General features: G+C 35.8%; 1 protein-coding gene across 2 annotated transcripts in view; it reads left to right on the top strand.

Annotated features, from left to right (window-relative positions):
- Positions 1–17,910, top strand: part of LOC103317005 (glutamate receptor ionotropic, kainate 2) — a 661,640-nt gene that overhangs the window by 71,143 nt on the left and 572,587 nt on the right. For both annotated transcript variants that reach the window (XM_031926014.2, XM_031926013.2), the window contains exon 4: positions 14,749–14,939. In XM_031926014.2, the coding sequence (XP_031781874.1) occupies positions 14,749–14,939 (191 nt within the window). The remainder of the gene's footprint in view (positions 1–14,748; positions 14,940–17,910) is intronic.

The raw sequence follows: 17,910 nt of genomic DNA, 5'->3' as shown, positions 1-17,910 counted from the left end.
TCTGACACGAGTATATGGCAACGCTTGTGTCTCCTGATATAGCCACTTGATTGCTTAAACTGCAAAACACTTTATTTGCTCTGCCAAATATCAAGTCACTTTAATTTAATTAAAGAGTTTAATCTCGTCTCTACTTCTATTGCCTGTTGCTTTTTATTCTAAACGTATTTCCTGCCGTAATCCTTCTACAAAGGCTAATAGAGTTTCAGCATTTATTTTAGTTTCGATCTTTGTTTTTCTTCTGCTGTATATACTTCCACTTCCTTACTGTCCTTTACTTGCAATACTAATTCTGGCAATCTGTTAGCAAAACCGAGTACCGTTTCGTCTGGATTTTGCAAACTTTTCGCTATATTTCCATAAAGTGTTGGCATTTTATCAGTTGATGGATAAATCTGCCGCACAGCTTTGATAAAATCTTGAATATTATTAACTTCTGCATTTAACATAGCCCTGTACACTTCGCCTTTTAGTTTCATTTTCAGTATTCAATTAAATTTGCTTCATCGATCTCTGATAGCATATTTTTTGCATGTTTTAATTTTTTTACATATTCATTAACTGATATAGATTTTCCGTCAAATTCTGGTATTAGATTAGCTACATATTTTAGCGATAAACACAACTGCGGCGGCGCTTGTTATCGATCATTTAGCGCTTCACCGACCATGGTGTTTTCTAATAGCTTTCTAAATTAAAATTAAAGTCAAATTAACTCCGTGAATTTTTTGAATTGCCAATCAGGCTTGGTTACTCGTTAAAACCTTCGATGTCTATCAACGATATGCCCTGCTTTAAACTATTATCGAATTTACAATCTTCTGCTTTTCTAATCGCTATCAACGGTGTTCCTGGTGTTACTGTTGCTACTTTTCGTTCTTCTTTAGATATTTTAGTTGATTCCTGTTTATTAGGCGTAGTTGGTATATTAATAGTTAAATGGGCTTTGTTAAGTCTTAAAATCGCCTTTTTATTGCCCCTGTTGAATTTTTTTTGTTTGTCTGTTCTAAATTTGTTTCTTGTTCTATTTTTTCTATATTTTTAATTATTGTTTGATTAAATGTTTCAGTATTTGGTACTGATTTTTCGTCTTCTCTTTGTGCAGTTATATTGTTTGCCGGCTGTTATCGAATTACTTTGTTACTTCTCGCAAATGGTGTTTGATCGTTGGGGATTATTATTTGATTCTGCAATGTAGGATTATTACGAACAATGCTTCTTGTTAATTTCTGTCCTAGTAGATTTTTCCGATTGTCACTCATTTGGTGCTCTTATTTTAGTTATTTTTTTATTTTATGCAAAATTTTATCCAGCGCAAATTTTTTATTTTTATATCGCATACAAATCATTCCAATGTAATACTGCTGTCCTACTTATTTTACAATACGTGACCTACTTTTCGCGTTTTTGAAAACTACACAAGTTTTGGTCAGTTCATTTACCGCGGCTATACGCGTAACACAGTAATTTGACTCGACTCTGCTATATAAGTATTCTTTGGACGGTTTCAGGCTTTAAACTGATTATCGTGATTCTAAAATCTAAAATTTATTTATTCCTATTCAATTCAGTTGTAGTGAAATTAAATAACTCTTCAAATTTGTTGCCGATTTCTATTTGAAACCATGATCGTTCTACTTGGTTGTTTACTATTTTTGGTTGCCTAACTTCTTGCGATCGGAAAAATGAATCTATTTTTTTGTTTAATTGTCTTAATTCTTCTAATAATTTAGATTGTTCGTTCAATAGTTTTCGTAAAAATATCCTTTTACCACCTCTTATGTGATTATTCTTTTTTACCCTATTTACTACACTAGTATTATCCTTTATTGAATTAAATACATGCGTTTATATCGATGAATGAATTCACTTCTCACACGGCAGATTAGGAAATGAACGAAATTAATTGTTTTGCGTATGTTTTACCAGGTTAATTCACAAATGTTGTGAATTAACCTGGTTTTTAAACTATACTACTTACATTTTTATTCAGCCATTTTTAATTAAGTAACATCAAAATTTTATATTTTACCCCTGGTAGCTGATTTTCAAGTCCAGTATTACTATTCCATTTGTGTTGTATTAAAGCTAGATATCTGAATTTTAGTACAGATATTTGTTAAACTATTTAGAAATTAGTCACTGTATCAGTTTTTACTTAAATGTCCTTGTTAGGCTTGTTCCCGAGGATCTAATAACTCTAGCCACTTGTATTTCTGGTTATTAGTGTATTTTTATATGCAGAAAGTTACAATAACTTGTTCTCTTTTCCCAATGCATTAATAAGAATTTTGACTTTCAAAAGTTGCAAGTGGTTTTGATTACGATGACAGATTTTCATATTTTGTGCTGCTCTCCTCCGGAAACTAATATACGTAAAGAGCTAATCTTTTGCATGCACATTTCTTTTAAAATAATGAAACAATAAAAGGAAGTTTACCACCGTAGAAGAACACGTTTCATTTAAATGATTTTGTAATAAATATACACTTTCTTTCATAGTGATATTTCGACAAATTTGATTTATCACACCCTTTGCTGCTTTAATGCTTTCTACAATTTTACCGTTCCCAGATTCAAATGGATAGCATGAATGAATCCGGAGCGGATCCCAATCTGCAACGCTTTGTGATAAATGTAGCAGTTGATGGACGTTGTATGTCATGGCAGATTTTGTATATAATAGTTCCGTTTCAGCAACAAATTTTTTTAATAACTTATCTGCAACCTTTAAATCAGAATAAGAAATACTTTGTTTCATCAAAAGATAAAAGCTTTGCACAAGAAGAGCCCAGTGTTTAGCGTATTTCTTGAAGTGCGAAAATATTTTAAGTATTGGTAAACTATAAAACAATGTCCATTTTCCCCACTCTTTAGCTTTCTAGTACTTTCGATCAGTAATACTTCGAGATAATCTATTGATTTCGACATTAATCTCGTTTCTATCATTTATGGTCGTACCCAGATACCTGAATTCGCTAACCTTTTCAAAAGTAAAATTCCTAACTCTGAAATATCCCTCTCCTCTGCAGATGCCTGGTTTATCCACAATCATGTACTTTGTTTTGGATTCACTCACTTCTAACCCTGTATACTCTGCCGCTTTTATGAGGATTTCCATGTTTCTTGCTACCGTTTCCCTACAATCCCCCAGTATATACAAATCATCTGCATAGCCTAGTATCTGCGTTGTTCCATTAAGCGTTGCACGCAGCTGGCTAACCTGCATTTTTCTAACGACATACAAATAGAGAGAACAAACAAATATAGTTGCTATCGAGACAGTCCCTGGCAGAATCGGCAGAAGAAGTCGCCCGGGAAGCAGAAGAATTACGCAATAAATTCGCGAATCACTTGAAAATTCAATTGAGTCCCTGTGTGAAAAAGGAAGTTTTAGACGACTATTTTCAAAGTCCGGAAAACGTTGACGAATTAGGTGAAAAACTTAGAAAGGGAGAAAAATTTTCTAGCGTATACGACTACGTCTGCCGACGGATCTCGAATTTTTGGGGAATCACTGAATTTAAAGATAGTCCTAACAATACTCGCGACTACACGGAGAATAACGAACAGTTCTCTTCGCCAACCGGAAATATAATAAATCCTTTACAAATAATTGTTTCAAAGACGCATCTAAAATTTGACGAAACTATAAACGAAGAAAATAGTGAAAGTGAAATTGAGAGTAATAAGAAAAAAATGGCGCCGCAAATAAAAGGAATCTCTTTAAAAGACACGCTCGATTTAATTCCCCGTTTTAATGGATCGAACATATTAGTCACGCAGTTTGTCGACGGTTGCACAGAAGCGCGAGATATTCTCCCCGAAGGAAACGAAGAAGACTGTGCGCGTCTTATTCGAATGCGTCTTTTTGGCGATGCGTTAGCGTGCGCAAGGGGACAAAAATTCAAAACTATTGATGAGATCATTCAATTCTTTGAGAGTAATTTCGGATCATCAAAGACGTACCACGAAGTTTCGGGAGAACTAGCTAAAATCAAACAGCGTCCGATGGAAAGTGTAGTCGTTTACTCGAATCACCTTCGAGAAATCGAAAAAGAAATCAAGAAAGCCGCGGTGCGTGAAGGGAGAGCAACAGATAAAAATAATTTTAACGCGGAATTAGAAAAAGATTGTATTAGATTTTTTATTCGAGGATTTAGATGGGAAATATAAACTAGAATGGGTGATATGCAAACACTAGAAAAAGCCGATATAGCCATAAGAAGGCGATAGAAATCGAGAGGGATTTCGCGTATACAGAAGAAAATGATGAAAATTTAAGGCGAGAAGAAGCGCGATTAAAACCAAAAGAGACTCGTAGAGTAAATGTTGTAGAAGCTACTCCGGAGATAACGTGCAGCTTTTGTAACCAAGTTGGACACGCCGCGATGAATTGTTTGAAAATCTGTTTACAATTTTTAAGAAATAACCATCCCTCTCAGCCAAATGGGAATCCAAATCATAGTCGTTTTTCATCATTTAATGGAAATAATAATCTAAATAATAACCAACAATCGTATAATCGTAATAATAACTGAAATTGATTCGAAAGAAATTTCCGGTATAATAATCAGCAAAATAATTATCATCCAAATAACGAAGCGATTTCGAACAATAATATAAGAGATAACAACAATCAAAATCTTAATAATTCCACTTCAAATTTGCCAACGAACTTTTTCTGTCATTACTGTCTAAAACCAGGGCATTATAAGCGTAATTGTTATACATTGATGAGGGATATGCAAGAAGGAAACTTGCCGACGGGAAACGGTCGCGGCAATCTTCGCGCGGGCGGGGAGGCTGCCGCTTCGAGTGCTCGCCCGATCCCAGAGACTCAGGGAGCGAATACATCCTCTACGAAACAACAGTCAACTTAAACCAAAAGAACTGTGCGTCCAACGTCGAGATTGATATTAAAGAGTTGACACGTCCTGCAATTTTTATGTTAGACACCGGGTCTTCGCCAAATCTATTAAAAATTTCACATGTCTCGATTTATTTACCAATAAACTCGCAAGAAATAATTTTGTTAAGAGGAATAATTTCAACATCAATAAAAACCCTAGGGACTATAACAGTCAATTATGACGGTTTAAACATTTATTTTCACATAGTCGGTGACGAGTTTCCGATCAGAGAAGCAGGAATATTGGGCAGCGATTTCTTTCAACACACAAGTGCAAAAATTTGTTATGAGAGGAATTGTCTTGAACTAGCAAATACAGAATATCCGTTTATTAACAATATACAGAATTTTTAAAATGATGAATATAATGATGAGCGATGGAATTTGAAGAATAATGCAAGCAAGAGAGTCGTATCGGAGAGGCTCTCTAAGGGAGATAGTGCAATCGATTTTCGAAGAGAACGTACCAAGTCTCTAGAAAATATTCGTTTGATAACGCAACTCTCAATTTAACAACCGAAGATCAAACCATTTTCGTAAATTATATGAGTACGAGTAATTTTATGCAAGAGGATGAAGCAACCGCTCCTCAGGGAGGCGAGATTGTGAACTGCGCATATATACAAGAGGTGCCGTCGGCGAGCGCTAAGATTCTACCGAGCCCAGAGAGCCGGAGAGAGAATTTAGTTGAGGAGTCTCTATTGGAAAGAGAGACTGATTATTTTGATGATTTCGAGAAATTTAATGATGACCTTTTTGTAAATTCCCTAGGAGTGAATGAGACAAAAGGTATAATGGATAATATAGAAATGATTCAAAGCGATAAATATGACGCTGAAAAAGTGTGCCAGAATAAAAACGATGACGCTTATCCGAGGGAGAGATTAACAGATAAAATTTTAGGAAAAATCAGAAGATTTGAGGATTTATATGAATATACGCCCGACTGTCTGGAGAGCAGCGCACGCGAGTTAAGTGCTAATGAGAATTATGAAGATTTTAATACAAGCGATTATTATGAAAATGATGAACAAGATACAAATAAAAATTTGGAATTTAGTGCGCCAATATCTCTATGCCACAGAGGTCAAGCACAGATTGCCAAAGATGATTATGAAAATTATGAAAATGAAATGATAAAAAGATTTAAACGAATTGAACAAAATGCAGAAATTGAAGAAAATTGTTTAAATGAAGTTGTTGAATATGTATATTTTTGTGCTCAACAAGCAGATGATGAAAATTGTGTAAAGTTGAAGAGTAAAATTAAAGAAATGGAAGATTGTGATCTGAGAGAATATAATGAACAAATTCAAGAAGAAAAACAGCCCTACAGCGACGAGCATAGAGCCTTGACGAGTCAAATAAGTCCAAGAGAAAACGCGAGTAAAAGAGAAGATTTCGAGAGAAAAATTCGGGATGAAGCGCACGAGAAATTCGAACCGATGTACGCCTCCCAAGTAGCCGAGATAAGCCCAACAGGACGTCCACCGGACGAGGAAAGTGCAAGGGCCACTGTAAACGTTCCCAGAGAAGTGACACTTGAGAAAAATGTGCGTTTTCGAGATGAAAATGTAGAGCAATATTACGATTTCAAATCCAATTTACAGAATTCTGAAAATAATAGTAACAATATAATCAGAGGAATAAGTAATGACGATGAAGTTTCAAAAATAAATATTTTTAAAAAGCGTGTAATTAGTAAAGGTGCGATTCCGAAATCTATAAAATTGAGAAAGAAAATTAAAAAAATGTTACCATCAGATAACAATTACGAGGATTTTACAGATATTTTCTCAACAGCTCGACCTTGTAAATTTCACAATTCAATCAAAAAGCACGAAAATCCCGAAAAAGTTCGATGCAATGAGTGAGGCGTTAGAAAATATAAAACTACCACTGAAAGGAAGGAAAATAAGAATCAAAATTATTTCATATCACTTGAAAAAGATAAGTCGCAATAAACAGAGTAATATTTACATGAGTGTGGGAGAATCGAGGAATTGTTAAATGACTTTCAGAATCCCTATGGAAAACAAGAACACGAAGTGCATGGACTTTGCGTAATGTCCAGCACGCCAGCCTACGAAAATGCAGAAGGAGCCTACTGTAGTGTTATGCTCATAGACTCTGCAGCGGCCGAAGTTTCCCGCTGTGAAAAGGTCAGGGCTCTATTGCGCCTTGATCACCTTAAACCAAGAGAGCGAGAAGCCATTGGGCAAATTGTTGACACTTATCACGAACAATTTCATTTACCTGGGGAGAAACTCACTACTACGCACATGATCCAGCATCGCATCCCGACTATAGATAATCGACCCGTAAATGTCAAAACGTACCTCCCTCCTAGAGCACACAGGGGTCCAATTATGAAAAAAATTAAAGAATTTTTGGACGGCGGATTTATTTCACCGTCGAATTCAAAAAAGATGATAGTCATGGTAATCCAAGATACAGAATAGTTTTATGACTATCCTCTTCTGAACATTCAAGATATTGTTGATCAACTTGGAGGCTCAATATATTTCACGGTTCTAGATCTCGCATCGGGCTATTATCAAATCCCATTACACCCGGAAGATCGACATAAGGCTGCATTTACTGTAATGAATTCTGGATTTTATGAGTGGAATGTTTATTCACAAGGTTTGACATCTATGCCTGCGACATTCATGCGATGCATTAATAGCATTATATATGTATAACACATCTATGAAAGAAGGAGAGAAGCCTGAAAGTGCTCTCACTGTCTCGCCCGAAGATGCGAAAGAGTTAGATTCTGGACCATTAGACCTTTGCGTGTACCTCGACGACATCATTATTTACGCAAAAACCGTAGAAGAGCATAACGAAAAATTCGCGAAATTATTAAAAAGATTAAAAGCCTCCAATTTTAAATTATCGCTTGATAAATGTAATTTCCTCCGCACAGAAGTAAGTTTCTTAGGACATTTGATAAGCAATCAAGGAATCTGCCCCGATCCTAAGAAAGTAGAAGCTGTAAAAAAGTTTCCGCGACCGAAAACTGTTAAAAACATACGACAATTTTTAGGGCTAGCTGGTTACTATCGAAGGTTTATCGACGGATTTCCAAGAATAGCTAAACCGTTAAGTAATCTACTCAAACAAAACGTACCCTTTGAATGGAATGAGAAAGCACAAGAAGCTTTCGATATACTGCGAGAGAAATTATGTAAAGAACCTGTATTAATTTTTCCCGACTTCTCGAAACCTTTTATACTCACCACCGACGCTAGTCTGACTTGCATCTGAACGCGGTGCTTTCTCAAGGTACAATAGGCCAAGATCGGCCAATTGCATATGCTTCTCGGGTTTTGAATGACGCAGAAACTCGTTACGATACGTATTCACAGATCATTTGCCACTATGTTGATGGAAAGACTCTCGAGATCCCGATTCACGTGCAACACGATGGAGGCTTAAATTGTCGGACTATAATTTTGAAATCATCTACAAACCAGGCCGAATCAATCTCAACGCTGACGCACTCTCTCGAAATCCAATCGAAGAGAATACGGAATCAGTAATGCTTATTCGCGAAAGCATATGAAGTCATGCAGAAACTCAAGTCGAAAATGCGGACCAATCACCCCTAGAGTCAGCAGCCACGGAAGTTACAACAGGATGAATGACGCGTACTCGCGCAGGTAAATTAAGTCGGCCTGATTACAGAGAAAACCGAAAGAAACTTCCCAATGTAAATAAGGGGACTAAGGAACTTAGGGGAAAGGAGAGATCAGAAGAAAATGATAGCGCATATGCTAATAAAACTGTTGAGAAACACGTCGAGACCCGAACGAACGAAAAATCTTATAAATTACCTGTCAGCAATCAAAGTACGTCAGAAACAATTAATCTCGACGATATTGGCACACATAATGTCAGTGATCAAGATCAAGAAACTATGATTAATCATGAAGATAACGATTCTGTTATAAATCCGAATACACAAAAGTGTTCTAAAAGTTATGGCAAAATGTTTGCTGAGACCCGAGAGCAGCTGTCGAAGCGCAAGGATAATTATTTATATTTTTTATCCTCTATGCACCAGTAAGGAAGTACCGCGATTACACGAATTGACTGCGGGGGAGTTAAGAATAATGCCGAAAAGTAAAAAACGACACTTTATCATAATATTACGGGGACTTGAACGCGAGAGTATCTCGAAAATCACAGAGAATTTAGTTTCCGGTTTAAAGCAATTAAAATCATTTATCCTGAAATAACAAATCAAATCTGCAAAAAGTGTCTCGATTGAAAATGTACGATGGGACGATGTGATTGATAAAATTCGAAGCACGCTAAGGGGATCGCAAGTTAAAATAATAATTTGTAAGGGTACCATTTCTTATCCGAGTTTAAGCGAGCGCGCAAAGATTATAGCGGAGTCTCATTGTTCTGCTATCGGCGGACATAAGGGCGTGAATAAAACCTATAAGCGCGTAAAGCAGAATTTTTATTGGGAAAATATGAAAATCGACATACAAATGTATATTCGGAAGTATTTACCCTGTCAATTAAAGAAATTTGTTCGAGTCAAGACTAAAAATCGTATGGTCATAACGGATACACCTGTTCAACCCTTTGAAAAAGAAAACGGCCTTCCATCCACAATCAAACGGCTCTCTTGAGAGAAGTCACCATGTACTGAGCGAATATTTGAAACAATTTATCTCGCAAAACGAACAATGGGACCAATGGCTAGAGATGGCTGCTTTTTCGTATAATACGTCCGTACACGAAGCAATACAACACACGCCCTACGAGTTGGTTTTCGGAAGGCTGGCTCGCTCACCATCGAGCGACCCACTTGAAACAGAGGACAGACTTCCGACGTATGCCGATTATATTGTCGAATTAACAACAAGGTTGAATAACATTCAAGAAATTGCGCAAGAAAAACTAATAGCAGCCAAGTGGCGCGCACAATACTATTATGACAGAAGTGCGAATCCGCAAGATTTTAAGGTTGGCGATTATATTTGGCTACTTAAAGGAGGAAAAATTCATAAACTTAAAGACCAGTACGAAGGTCTCTATTTAGTCGTAAAAGGAATATTAAATTTATAGTAGGGCCAAAGACGTAACATTGAAAAAAGGAACATGATCCTTTGCATGCATTAGTTATAGAAGAGAATTAATAAATTAAATTGACAACTATTACTAAATATTAAGAATTACATAATCAATGAGGCTACATAGTGATACCAAAAGAACCATGTACTAACATGAAGGAAAAAAAAATTACAAAAAAAAAGAATGTTTTTGAAGAGTAAATACTGTTAATATTATTAAATATAACGATATCATCGTTAAATGCACATTTCCGATAAAGTACAGGGACCATTATAAAGGAGTATATAAAATCAAAACTATTATTAAATTTAAATTAAAAAGAGTTAAAGTTACTTACATTATAGCCATATTATATGCACTTGCATGATAATTATTAAGAATTATATCTAGAAAAACCAAAATAGAATAAAATCAAGAAAAAAATAAAGTATTAATTAAGCATTGTAATCGAAACCAAATGTATTACCAATTTTTTTACTATTAAGCGATAGAATATTAAGTAACATCAGTATCTATACGAGTATTGTCGAAAAAAATGATAATTACCTCATTTACAAATACTGATTACTAAAATTAAGGATACCAGATGTAAAATGTCAATCAAAATATATATGCAAAGAGAATATCAGAAAATATGTTAATAAAGAAAAAAATACAATTCCATAACTATAAAGCATGTTATATAGATATTACGAAATAATGTAAATGCTCGCAAGATATAGCAAACTCGACAAATTCAATATTTAATCGAATTAATAAGAATAAGGAACGACAACGTAAGGCGAAGTAAAAATAAAAACATAATTAAACTCGAAGTAAAATCAGTTAGAAAAATCAATAATAATAGTAAATTCACGTAAAATAATAAAGATAAAATAGAACACCGAGATGTATACACACAGTACGACTCTACGACAAGAGGCGAAGCGAAGCACACCGATATGCACACATACATTGCAGTTCTACAGCGGAGGCTCAAAACTAAACAAGAAAGCACACCGATATGCACGCACACATTGCAGTCCTACAGCGAAGGCACAAAGCTAAGCGAAGCAAACCGATATGCACGCACACATCTCGGCTCCACGGCGGGAACACAGCAGACGCAAGTAGAGAGAAAAAAAACAAGAGGCCTACTGTACATCATGGACCGCGCATACCCGAAAGCGATGCACGTACAATGAAGAGAGGCCGCGGAACACGCAACGCTATCGGCAAGTGACACATAAGTTACGCGGGCCGGAAGCTTGAGGAGCCGCCAAAGAGAACACCGGGCAAGTCGGCTCAAAATGCACAGAGGAAGCTTCTATGAGCCTGCAGATAAGGAAGGTAAATCAGAGGCGACTTTGATAGGAGAAGAGCACGAGGGGACTCGATGTACTAGAGGAGAGGATTTTTACTCTGGTTTTCTGATTGCCCCTCTCTGCAACGTCACATGCATAAAAAGCTCCAAATAAGGCAAGAAGCTGCATCTAGGCCTCCTAATTGGCCAAACACCCACCCCGCCGAGGAGACGAAAATCGGAGATCGCCTCTCCAACGAGAGCATAAAAGAGCCCAGCAACAGGTCCTCACGTCGTCAGTCTGCTTCAAAAATCGTTGCCACGCGAAAGCTCTGCCCAAATTCGGTTCGGTGTTTCGCGACTTAGAATAATTTCGGTGTCCTGGAACTTAGAATATTTTCAACCGATCGGGACTTAGAATATTTCGGATAGTACAAATACTTAGGATATTTTCATTTTATCATTTAAAAGTTACAAGAATATCGTCCGTGCAACACTTATAAAATTTTCACTTTATCGAACTAGCATACTTACGTTGTTGTTCGTCATTCTTGACAAACCAAAATAATGAACAAAACATCAGATAGTTGCGAGCGAGCGTTATTTACAAGTTGTTTAAAATTGAATAAAATAAGAAAAAAGCGAAATCGCAAGTGTATTTTGAACCTAAAAACTCCTGACTCCTTGCGATTATCCAATCCACCCTCGCATTTACTCCGCTTCGGAAGCTGAACCAACGCTGCTGAGAGGACGTGCTAGTAGCTGAGCAGTCCAGTAGCAGAGAATAAAAAAAGGTGACTTTGTTTAAATAATCATGCTTCAATCGCGCACTTCTCTCTTTCTCTCTCATGATTAGAAATCCAAGTAGCCTCTCGAATATCACGAATTCGCGATAACGATTAGAGTCACGTTCATTCGACGAATTACCCGAAAAGTAGCGGAGTCAAAATTTGGGAGTTAAATTAAATTTGTGCGTGTAACGGGAACTAGTGCAGTTTCGAAAGATTTTCCGGCGGCTACTGGAGGCCGTTCTATTAAATAGATCGCGATGGTAGTCACCGACGGCGCTCAGCTTCGCGCTCTAAAGCTTTGTCCTCGTCCGTGCTTATGAAAGCAAAATAACCCGTAGAGTAACTGTCCGGTGACAGCTTTCAATAACTTAGGACATAACAGGTTGTTTACTTATAATTTTTTGATGCATCGCAGCCGGGAAATATTTTGAAACGCAAAAAAGTCAGACATTTTTGAGTAATTATTAAACAAAAACTCGTAAAAGTGGAAATTAAAATCGTGTAGAAACTAAGAAAATGATCAATTAACACAATATTTTATTTTGCGCAAGCCTTTTACAATTCCTTCGCAAGCAAAGAATCGCTGAGTAGCGACTTGCTTTCATTTTCACAACTCCTCCGCAGGCAAAGAATCGCTGAGTAGCGATGAAAGCAAAATAACCCGAAGAGTAACTGTCCGGTGATAGCTTTCAATAGCTTAGGACATAACTATATATATATATATATATATATATATATATATCCTATCTCTTTTATGTTTCTTATCATGATTATCCCCAGCATCATGTAATCTGGACCACATCTGATAATTTTTATTTGACACACACACACACACACATATATATATATATATATATATATATATATATATATATATATATATATATATATAATCTTGTACGATTAGTGTGTAAGAAAATTATGTTTTTTTACATCAATTAAAAGATATTTATGTTTGTACGTTCGTACGTACGCTACTAAGCTAATGTTTACTGATAATGTTTATAAAATCTAATCATTTAAAAATTCTATTTCTGTGATGAATCTTTGTATTGATATACAATTATTACAATAATTAAACAAAAATTTATTTTCACAAAATATATCTACGTAAGATAGGGATTTTTACAGAAGACATTAAATAATTTTAATATTATGTAGTGTGACGGCCAAGTGCACGTCAAATGTCTAACGGCTTATCATGTACTAAATGTAATAAGATTATTGTTTCAGCAAGCTGCCAACGAGCGCCGAAACGAGCGAGAACGAGAAACGAGGCAAGATAGAGACAGAGAGAGTGAGAGCATAGGTAGCGCGGTTGCCGCCTGGCCGCACAGCGTTGGCGAGATATGACAACGATGTGCCAACGGCCGGGAGAACCGCGACTAGAGATAGTCTCGCTACGCTATCCACACGAGTAGCTCGCGCTACTGTATACGCGGATTTGTTGTGAGTCCTGCGAGCATCTCGAGAGCGAACGATATTCATCCGTGCGTTACCGACGAGTTGCTACTTAGCTTTTAAATACAATCGTATAATGAATAAGTTCGAGCACGACTATACTGACTTATCGCAAACTTTCAACTTGCCGACGATAATCAGTTTGCATCACTATCATGACTGCCTACTGTCCTTTAAGGCTCTACACGATCATGTTGCCTGCGATGCAATCAAGGTCAAATTTCGTACTAGGAAACTCGCGTGCTCGCTTCGTTACCATCAACCTCTCCGAGAGGAATCCTCATCGTTTAATTTTGGATTCTTCTCAACGATTAATAGGTTGAGAAGATCTTGGAACGTTCTTCCACGTAGCTTCACCAAGGTCTGTGTTCGTAAATCGCTATTTGAATCGAAATTAAAGAATTTCGTTTTTAGTCTCTAGTACACTCGTAAATTTTGCTTGTATTAATTTGCTTTTGTACTTAATTTCTTTTGCGTAACACGCAGTCTTTGTAAATGGCTTTTATCCTGTTTAATCATTAATAAATAAATAAATAATCAGACAGAAATGATCGCAATCTAACATGCTAATAGGAGAGATGGTATGATCGTTCGAGAGCACTATGCTTGTTGCATACAAAATATTCGGACGATTGGAAAGTACGTAAGGACCGCTGTTTATGTATCGACTAAAATCATAGATCAGAGAGCGAATGATTCCGTCTACGCAGCAAAGCTCGTTATATGTCCAGGGTTGCCTCTCTCTCTCTCTCTCTCTCTCTCTCTCTCTCTCTCACTCTCTCTCTCTCTCTCTCTCTCTAATGCTTTATAATCGCACGCCATCTTCCTACGCTTAGGTAGACTATTACAGAGTTACTACTAGTGCTGCATAGTTGGTAACTAGCTGATTCCGACCAGTTATTCATTGCTGCTCTCCTACTAGGCGGAGCTATCATCTCAGTAGCGTCAGTACGCGTTGGCCCTTTCATGAGCAGCTCACCAGTAAGATGGTAGAATTTATAGCTGTGCTAGTCTTTCCGTAAACCCATGTGCCTAGTATAAAGAGCGTGGAATTATAGGAAAACTGTATATCAGAATAAGTAGAAGTGTATAGTTTTTACTAGGATATATTAGCTTTTACATTTGACAACTGCCATTGTGTTTTTATCAGATTGTACCGAAACATTAAAACAGCTAAACTAATAAATATAATTTTTTTTTTCTAGTGTGTGAACTACTTGCAGATGGCGTTGCAGCAATATTTGGACCTAAATTTGCTCAAACTCGTGACATTGTATCAAGTATAGCATCGCGTTTTAATATTCCTCATATTGAATTTAGTTTCCGAGAAATAAGTGAAAACGATACATCCGCAAACAGTATTAACATTTATCCAAGCAGCAAGATGTATGGAAAAGTACGTAAGCAATATTTTCTACAGTTACTAAATTTGATATTATTATAAGTCTTATTTATATTGTTGTGACCGAGCCTGAACGTTGCGTGGTTCGAACACCAAGAATCGCGCATAGCGACCCCTAGATCAATGACGTCGCGAATGTATTTGATTAAAGTCAGTCTGATTGTGACAAATAATGAGCTTAGACGTGTTTACGTTTTGAATAAAGATTCTGAGTTTCGTTTTACAGATAACGCGTTGTTGTTCGCGTTCACCTGAACCTGGTGATAACATTTTGGGATCTCGTCCGGCATAATAATTTTTGAAAAGTGATAGAGCATAAATTAATGCAGTAACATTCCAGATAAAGGTCAATAGAATATTAGCTTAACCGTTTTAATCCCCAAGAACACTCTTAGTTAAGTAACTGCATCTCTTACTGCAGCCAACAAGGAAATAACTGATTTAAAGAAACAGTAAAGCAAGCTAATAAGGGCTATTATTTACTACTTTTGGATGCTTGGTGACGTATTAAAGAACTTGAAAAAGACTGTCTGAAAGAGCAGTAAATTTAAAGGGAACTTTTCGTGGACCTAGAACGAAGGACTAATTCGAATAAAGAGATAACTTGACTTCGGAACCTGAATGACACTCTAATGAAGGAATGGCATAAACTTCAACTTCAAAACATACAGCTAAATCATTTACAGAATAGAAATACACATACACATACAATAGAGACAGAGAATGCTAGAATCAATAACACTGATTTGCCTATTGATGAGAATAGACTAAAGATAAAAAACTTCTTTAATTAATCCTTGGATTACCGAAACTCATGATTTAGCTTTTAATATAAGCAATTCTGTTCTACTGGACACTAGACCTACAAACTCAGAAATAAATTTAGGTTTGAAATGGAAACTTGTTGATTACGATCGATCATCACCATTTCAGGAATTTTTTGGTTCAACTTTAAGTCATTGCTAGAGCAAACAATTTTACATTTTAAAACTTAAACCTTGGAGCTTAGATGAAACAGAGATTACGTACACAAGCTTCGGGAAAAACTCAGCGAGATCCATAAAATAGCACGAGGTAGAATCAACTGACAAACGGAAAAGACGAAGTCTTGGTATGAAAAAAGAGCTCTTAACGTTGGATATTCCCAAGGCCAAAAATTTTGGTCCTACAACCCTCACCAAAAACTGAGTTTATACTAGACACTAATAAGTACCTTATTAGAATGAAAAATGTACTGAATCACTTAGTAATAGGTGATTTCAATATAGACCTGCAAGACTGTGATCACTATAGTTAAGATCTTTTATGCAATTTTCTCGAAAAGGGATATATGCCTGGTTTTGTTGGTATCACAAAGCTGGCTATGAGTAGAGCTAAAGGATGATGTATTGACAATATTTTCATTTAGTCACAGATACAGCCACATACAAGCTTAAGCATGATATAACGGATCGTTACTCGATTACCATCCCTAGCGTGAAATAGTCACTTGATTCATCGCGTGATTAATCAAGTGATTTTTTAAAGTGATTTATTGAGTGATTTATTGAGTGATTTATTGAGTGATTTACCGAATGATTTATTGAGTGATTCATCAAGTGATTTATCGAGTGATTTATTGAGTGATTAATTTTATCGAGTGATTTATCGAGTGATTTATCGAGTAATTTATCCAGTGACTTTTTGGCGCTATTTATCACTTGATAAATTACTCAATAAAATCACTTTTGTAAGTTTTGTATTTAACGTGATGAACAGATAGTAATTTATGATTTTGTTCATATTTTGCACAAGATGATTTGGATTAATTTAGGCACATTCAGATTAGATGTGAGAGAATCATGAAACACAAAGCAGATTTTCACGTTAAAGTTATAGTGAGATTGATTCTTCTTGTAGTAATTAATGATTATTGTCAGTGTGCTGATTTTTAACACTTAGTATTTTTAAAACTGATTTCAATACATTCATTGGCGTATATTGATAAAAATACAGAAAAACTTTTGTAAGCTATAAACATTAGACAATTTTATTAAGGATTGCATAACTTTTTGGAGGAGAAATTATAATTATAATACTAAGATACAGAATGGTGAGGATAGGTACAAAACTTATAGTTGCCAACATTCTACCTTGTAAACGGTATTTTTTTGAACTGATTTCATAACCTTATAATGGGTTTCAAATAAACTTATAAAGAAATGTTTAAAGTAAAATTCAATTTGAATTACAGCATAGCATAGTTAAAAGTTAAGGTTTAATTTTTGCAAAATCTACTACACCTGCACTGAAATGCTTTAGATAATACTCTATGCACTTCGTCTTCAACAAGTTTTAATAACTTTTTTCGTAATAAGAGCAGTTGTTTTTGACCATTATTATTGTTAATAATAAACAAAAAAACTATTTGACCGCTGGAAAACCAAATTATTTGTAATATGCTGCTCGATTACAACAATATCCAGTTGAAAAATTTTAGGGATATGATGCTAGGAGTTACATTTTTGCAAAAACTGCTTCTACGCGGAAATACGTCAGATGATAATTTATGCATTTCAATATTTTAAGCAACTTTCAATCACGATGATTTTTTTTTAGGTGTAGTAGTTTCTGAGATATTTTCAAAAAACCATGAATTCGCCGTTATCATTGTTAATAACATACAAAGAAAGTATTCGCTATGAGGAAAACCAAGTTATTTTCAATAAGCGCTATAAATATAACCAAATTAAGTTAAAAAATCTAGGGGACAATTAAAAAAACAGCTACTAAGCATGGGCTCTAAAAATTGCACATAACTGCATATCATATGCACATTCGACCCGCACATTTGCAGCGATAAAGAAACGGCTGCAAGCCTTTAGATGAGAAAAAAACTCGCTCTGCGCAGAGTGTTTACTCGCATTAGCTGATTAATCAACCTAACCTTATAATACATGGCGCGGCCGTTTTTTGATTCAAAATT

Source organism: Nasonia vitripennis, assembly GCF_009193385.2.
Source record: "Nasonia vitripennis strain AsymCx chromosome 3 unlocalized genomic scaffold, Nvit_psr_1.1 chr3_random0007, whole genome shotgun sequence".
Taxonomy (NCBI): domain Eukaryota; kingdom Metazoa; phylum Arthropoda; class Insecta; order Hymenoptera; family Pteromalidae; genus Nasonia; species Nasonia vitripennis.
The sequence above is the reverse complement of the archived record's forward strand: the minus strand, read 5'-3'. Positions and strand labels throughout refer to the sequence as shown.